The sequence below is a fragment of the Nelumbo lutea genome, chromosome 3 (genome assembly GCF_056320005.1).
Source record: "Nelumbo lutea isolate HS-2025 chromosome 3, American lotus-T2T, whole genome shotgun sequence".
NCBI classification, from domain to species: Eukaryota; Viridiplantae; Streptophyta; class Magnoliopsida; order Proteales; family Nelumbonaceae; genus Nelumbo; species Nelumbo lutea.
Window position 1 is genome coordinate 111,933,762 of NC_142686.1, and position 6,968 is coordinate 111,940,729.

Sequence of the window (6,968 nt, forward strand, 5' to 3'; positions counted from 1 at the left end):
CAGCCGAACATTTTGAACATACGATGTTCACACTGTACGGCCGAAATGGCTTGTTGGGACAGTGCCGAACGTGTGCCGCTCTCCTACTCTGATCTGATAAATCTCTATCCTCCGTTCCAATTTTCTCTTTCCCATCCCAATCCTTACCCTTCCCTCGACGTTGCCCTTTCTATCCTTACTATACATCAGTACTGACTTCAGACGCGTTCTTTTTGCCTGAGATCTAATTTTCCACGTGTCCATTACATTAAGGGTCATGCACAAATTGAAATTGCACACACACGGCAAAACTGAAAAAAGCTAAAGTGGACGGGGACAGGTTCGGTAAGTCCGGCGCGAAAGCCAAGCGGTTAAAGACAGGTGAAGGGTATTACTGTCCATGCATGAAAATTTTGGAGAATATACCCTTCATTTTGTTAAGGAAGAAATAAAACAAGGGTAGCAATGGTAGTAGAAAATTGGAAGCGAAAGTGGAAGAGGGGAGATGGGGGGAGGGGCATTGACGATATATAAACACATATACGAGGGCAATTAAAATAACTGCCTCCTGATTTATTAGTCTCCAGTTATTTACTACTCTTCTCTATACATCGCTCAGTGTGTGTTTGTTGAGTGCTCTGTAGTATTATTATTGCGTATCGAACAAGTAGACAACTCCAGTGTCCTGCTGCTCTCACCGAAGAAGAAATGGAGCTCGACGATGCTAACAATGGCGAGCAAGACCTAAGTCCAGAGCCAGACCTTCGGAGACCTAGCAATGGCGACGCCTTCGATACAGACCAGACGCATCGTCTCACCGAAGAGATTGACAGCACTTGCTCCACTCCTTACGTTAGCGCTCCCTCCAGTCCTGGACGCGGTCCCAATGGCTACTTCTTCAGCGCTCCTGCCAGTCCAATGCACTTCGTTCTATCCTCTGCTCCTGCTTCTTCCTCTGCTTCTGCTTTCATCTCTTCTTCGTCTGACCTCTCTGTTTCTGGTTCTTTTGAGTTCGAATTCTCGGCAAGGTTTCCTTCCAACACTTCTACCGCGTCTGGATCTATGATTTCGGCTGATGAGCTGTTCTTGAACGGTCAGATCCGACCGATGAAGCTGTCCAATCACCTACAGAGGCCTCAGATCTTATCTCCATTGTTGGATCTTGAAGTCGAAGACGAGGACGAGGAAGCTAAGGGCTCCACAGAGTTAGAGTTCGAGAAACGCGACGAGTCATTGATGAGAGGGAGAGATCTCAGGCTACGCAATAGATCACTGCACCGGCGGGCTAGATCTCTGTCTCCGCTCAGAAATACACAGTTTCAGTGGCATGAAGAGGAAGAATATCACCAAGAGCGGGAGGCTAATGAGCGTCATCTAGACCTGGACGATCCTGAGAGTAAACAGACGGAAACTCCTTCGACGGGAACCACGCCTTCGGTTTCTGCATCTTCTTCTAGATCTTCTTCTGGAAGGAGCTCCAAGAGGTGGGTCTTTCTGAAAGACTTTCTGTACAGAAGTAAAAGCGAAGGGAGAGGGAACAGTAAAGATAAGTTCTGGTCCTCCATCTCCTTCTCTCCTGCTAAAGAGAAGAAGCCTTCATCAACGACTCTCCCATTCTCTTCCTCCAAGGAGAAGAAACCTTCAGCGGCACCCACAACTGCAGATACTCATAAGCCGAAGCGGCAACAAGTTCCCGCCCAGAAAACTACTGCGGCAAAACCCGCCAACGGGGTCGGGAAGCGCCGGATTCCGCCCTCACCCCACGAGCTGCATTATACTGCAAACAGAGCTCAGGCGGAGGAGATGAAGAAGAAAACTTTCTTGCCTTACAGGCAAGGACTATTGGGATGCCTAGGGTTTAGTTCCAAGAGCTACGGTGCCATGAACGGATTTGCCAGAAGTCTTAATCCCGTCTCTTCCAGGTAGATCTACATCAGGGTTTGAACTTGATGAAGAGGCTAGGAGGTTCTGCATATAGTTTCCCTTTTCTTTCTTAGGGATTCCATTAATCTCTGTAATTTTTCTTGTTGTCTCTTTTGGTCAAAAGATATCTTGTTCATCAACGGATTTGCTTCCACAACTTATGAGATTGTGGGGTTTCAAGGCCCCCCAATTTGCCTTGAAAGTAGGCGAAGCAAATTATAAATTCCATTCTCTTCACAATCCGCCGTTGCCATTTGTATCTTTCATTGAAAACATATATATGAAATTCCATTTTCTCCTAGAGTGGAGCTCATGAGTTCTTGTTTTTTAACTTTTAACACCTCCTAGATCTCCCTCTCTCTATCTCTATCTCTCGGGTCTATTGATCTCCATTCTCCAGTAACATATCTTTAGTTGTAAAGTGAAAGTAACGTTAACCGAGGCTATTTTCCATTAGATTATAATTAATCGGAGACTTGAACATAAAAATTCATTTTATGTAACATTTATGGATCATTACTCAAATGGTTTTGCCTTTGTTTTTGGTTTACTCTAACAAATACACTGTACGATCTGTCGTCTTGTTTTCATCTCTCAGTGCTGAGTGGATCAATTTATTGATAATAATAATAACATTAGTAGTAGTAGCAGCAAAAATAATAGGGATTATAGCGGATAAGGGAAGGGATTATAGCAGCAAAAATATTATTATTGATAATAATAATAACATTAATAGTAGTAGCAGCAAAAATAACAATTAAGATTTAAAAGGTCGGCGTTGGATTGGAAACACATTAAATTCATTATAGCAGTATGATATTTTTTGTGGGTCCAATGAATCACCGGCCTCCCAAAATTTTGTTTGATTGCAAATGTAGCCATGTGGCCTGTGGGAAGGAGGAAATGTGACAAAGATAAATACTTAGGCAGTAGGCATTATCATTACGCGATTGAAACTGAAGGCAAGCTATAGCCGATACAACTCCCCTCCTGAGGGGGGGCCAAAGGAACCCAGTAGGGCAGTACCCACCACACCAGGGGGTGGGGACTGGGACTGCCGGACTGGCCGACTGGGGTGTTTCTTATTTGATGAGTTGTGTCGTCTGTCCGAATTCGAATCTAATAGAATTAGAACTTTCTTGTTTTTAATTATTCGGATAGGCAAGTAAACAGAATATGATCCGACCCACATTGCATAAGTGAGAGCGTGAGGTGAGACCTATGTCAGACGACTCAGACCAGTGTCCTATGCTCTAATCTCCATTTCTCCAGGTCTTAGTGGCTGTGTGGATTTATAAAGAATAAAAACAAGGATCCATTTCTCCGGGTCTTAGTGTCTAATGGGGGCATTTGGGGTCCCACCCGCTACAGACGAGGGTTTTGCACATAACTCGGACTCGTTGGTTTGTTTTAGACGAGGATGGATGGATCATGGGAGTGGTGGGTGTTATCAGTGTTTTAAGGTGTGGCATTGGCAGGTGAAGGGTCATGTCAAGGGTGGAGCTTGGACGTGGACGGAGCGGAGTTAAACTGTTTAGAGAGAGAGGCAAGGGCCAAGGAAAAAGGGACATAGATAGATATTGACATCTTCTTTTTGTCTTGACGTAGGGGTGTCCCATCCCTGTCCAGGGTGGGGGAGAATGAGAAACAAACGTCGTAGATGGAGTCTACAACCAGGACCACTGCATAGACTTACCTGGATATATTGCTTGCTGCTTGTCCCGCATGTGCCCATTGCACTTTCTCTCCCCACAATTATTTTCTTTATTTAATTCCTTCTCCCTCTCTCTTTATTAAACAAGTTCATCCTCATGTACTTTGAGGGTTATGACACACATCACTCGACTGCCTTGAACTTATATTAAATGATAGAGTGACTCCTTCCGTTTCTATTCCCTCAAAAAAATAGTATATCTCAATCTGAACACTCAAGGATCGAGTGATTTATTAGTTGTTCTTAAAAAAGAAAAAGAAATTCGGGTTTTATTAGAATTTAAATCGTCTTCTTCTGATTGATGGATGATTTCTCCTTGTGACCTTGATAATTAATTGATCAAAGATTTTATCATAGAAAGTTGTGTTTGGTTTGATTTCCCACAAGTTTCTGTTTCTCATTTTCCATAAAACCAAACATCGCCCAATTCTCTCTTTCATGGTTTTGTAGTAGCATGGTTTAGTGGGAAAATACCTCTTTCAAGTTTTCATTATATTCCAATAAAAAGTAAAATGAAAAAGGTTCTAAAAATTAATGAACATAGGGTTCTTGTTTATGAAGTAATGAAACAAAAGTTGTAAAAATTTCAGGCAATAGAAAGAGGAAAGAGGGAGAGGTGAAGGGTTGTCTCACCATAAAGTTGTAAAAATTTCAGGCAATAGAAGGGTCGTCTTACCCTTGCAAATAAGATCTCTCTCTCATACATACACATTGATGGTTAGTGATTGTAACATCTTCCCTCGCCTCATTTGTGTCTTGGTAAGTCATTTACCTAGGTAAATCACTTAGAGGGTGTTTGGTTCAGTGGGCATTTATTCAATAAACAGTCATATAGGTGCCACTTCAGCAGTTTCTCTCTCATGCTTTTTCATACGCATCGAGAATAACAAAAAATGACTTCAGTTTCTGTGCACGCTTACCGTTTGATAAAATTATTTTTTAAATCTTCCTCAAACTGTTAGGTGCTTTTCACTATTACGTTGATGTGGTGTCTAGTGGCGCTTAGTTGTCATAAATAGTTGTAATTATTATATTTCTCGGTTTTATAAGCAAATGAAATACAAACTGAATGAAAAAACATAAATAGAACCAAACACATACTTATTTAGGCAAGTGTTTTCTCATATATACTTGCTTGAATAAGTACACTCACTTACCAATGTTCTATTATTCCCCAAGTAAAGTTGCACAATGACCGATTTATCTAAAAAAATGGCATTATTGAAGGGACAATATTGTCCCATATTATCAAATTTCTACATGGATGAGTGATTTGTGGAAGTAAATCATATGATCCACTAATACCAAAATATGAACATGGGTTTATTCTTTTTCGTGAGACCCACTAATACCAAAATAAGAATGTGGATTTATTTTTTTTGCATGGGATCCACCAACCTACCCCCAATTTCCAAAAAACAAACAATGCTTAAAGGGAAAAAGACTTTAACATCCTAAATTTTCATAAATTGACTTAAATGTACCCTAAGTTTTTCAAAGACTTGAATATATCTTATGAACCTCTTACCCTTTATTTTCTTCTAAATTTTCAAAATATACCCTTAGTTTTTTAAACTCATGTTGTCAGTTTGTATATTAGTCTCTCTCTCTTTCTCCCCTATCTCTTGTTTCTTCCTTTGTCTTTGTGTATACTTTGTTAACCTGAAATTCGAGAAAATGAAATACAACAAACATTGTGGCCTTTAACAAGGCATTTTCAGATGGGTGGGCGCAGTGGCCTCCACAGTTGTAGAGATGGTAATTACAAGCGCCGCTTAGATTTGAGGGTTCAACTCTCTCAATCTTAACTCTCTAAGGCCTTCACTTGTTTCTAACTAACCATCTCACTATCCCCCTTTTTACCCTTCCTAGTATCACTCTCCCTCTCTCTCATCACTTGTTGGAATTGGGCATCATAGATGGGATCAATCCACGTCTACTCCCCTATGTTGCATACTCCTAAGTGACACTTCTATATGTTCAGCTCTGTGATTTAGGCTGCGTTTGGAAACAATGTAGATAGACTGTAAATCCCAGTTCAGGGTAAATTTATACTCTGATTCACTTTTGTTTGTGTTTGGCAACATTACATTTATGTATTGACAAATGACAGAATTTGTATTTTCATCCATTATAATTAAAATTCTGTTTGGTAAGAAAGTAAATTTGTCAGTACAAAATTAATCCAACCTTACAATTTATATGAACCATTAACTTATTTGCATCATTTTTAAACGCAGCATTAAGTTTTTGTTAATTTAATCAAAATCTAGGAATCTATTGGGCTTGTAGAGCAGCTGCCAGATAAGTGACAACACAAGAATCGAGCTAATTATCGATGGTTATAGAAGAAGAGTCTTTGAAGAAGAATACCGATGGGCTAGACCCTGTTAGCCTTGACATGGAAGGCACTTGATACTTCACCAGAAGCATCAACATAAGAAAACGCCACATCACTCTAGTAGGGCATCATCACTCTATTATCGGAATTAATCCAATTCAAAAATCCGACAGGAATATTTGAATCCAACAAAATAACAAAATAGGATAGGATTCGAATTCAGAGATCCGATCCATTTGCACCCCTAATTCTGGCCCAAACTGGAATTAGATTTTAAATGGTGACTCTCGCATATTTAGTGAAGTCGACTATTCTAAAGTGGAACCAGAACTATAAAGTTGTCTAAATGGTATTTGTCCATTTTCAATATATGTCCAAACACAAGCATTGAGTCATAAGAAAAGGCTATAACCTAACCAATATAATAGAAGCACTTTCATGCTACAAATACGAAGATGAGAAGTCTTGGTCTAATGGTTTTAGATTGAGGAGGACAACCTGAATTCTCCATATATGGAGGACAAGTTACTTCATTGTCAGTCTATTAACCATGGAGTAGGACCCATCATCTGATATACAGATTTACATTTGGTGCACAACACAACTGAGAGTTTGTCCTCTAAAGGCTAATACTATCCAGTTGGAAGGTTTCATAGAAGCTACAATGCAAAGAAATTATACATGGGTAACATTTAACCGTTGCGATTCATGTATGAATAAGTATAAAGAGAGTCCCGCATTGGAAAGGAATGAGAGGTGCAAAGTATTTATATACAAGAATAACTCATAACCTAATGGTTTATGCTTTTGGATTGTGATCGGTGTCCATCTCTTGTGCATAAGTCCTACATGTGTGCATATATATTGGCCCCGCGTTTTTGGCATGGTTCCTCTCCTTAATGCACAACAATGGTATCATAGCCAAAGGTTTGGCTTGGTGCAAGTTTTGACAATGCACACAATTAACATCCATGGCTTCATTGTCTTTCCCATGGTCAAGTAGTTGGCAAA

At 40.1% G+C, this 6,968-nt stretch overlaps 1 protein-coding gene across 1 annotated transcript; it reads left to right on the plus strand.

Annotated features, from left to right (window-relative positions):
• The first annotated feature begins 465 nt into the window (after nucleotides 1-465).
• LOC148867668 (uncharacterized) lies at nucleotides 466-2,215 on the plus strand. The gene has a single exon (XM_088981705.1). It carries the CDS (start codon nucleotides 688-690, stop codon nucleotides 1,903-1,905), a length of 1,218 nt encoding a protein of 405 aa, XP_088837831.1. The 5' UTR covers nucleotides 466-687; the 3' UTR covers nucleotides 1,906-2,215.
• Nucleotides 2,216-6,968: the final 4,753 nt, after the last annotated feature.

Bases quoted from the DNA above. Each gene is read 5' to 3' on its own strand.
- LOC148867668 (XM_088981705.1), top strand. From the start codon at position 688: ATGGAGCTCGACGATGCTAACAATGGCGAGCAAGACCTAAGTCCAGAG.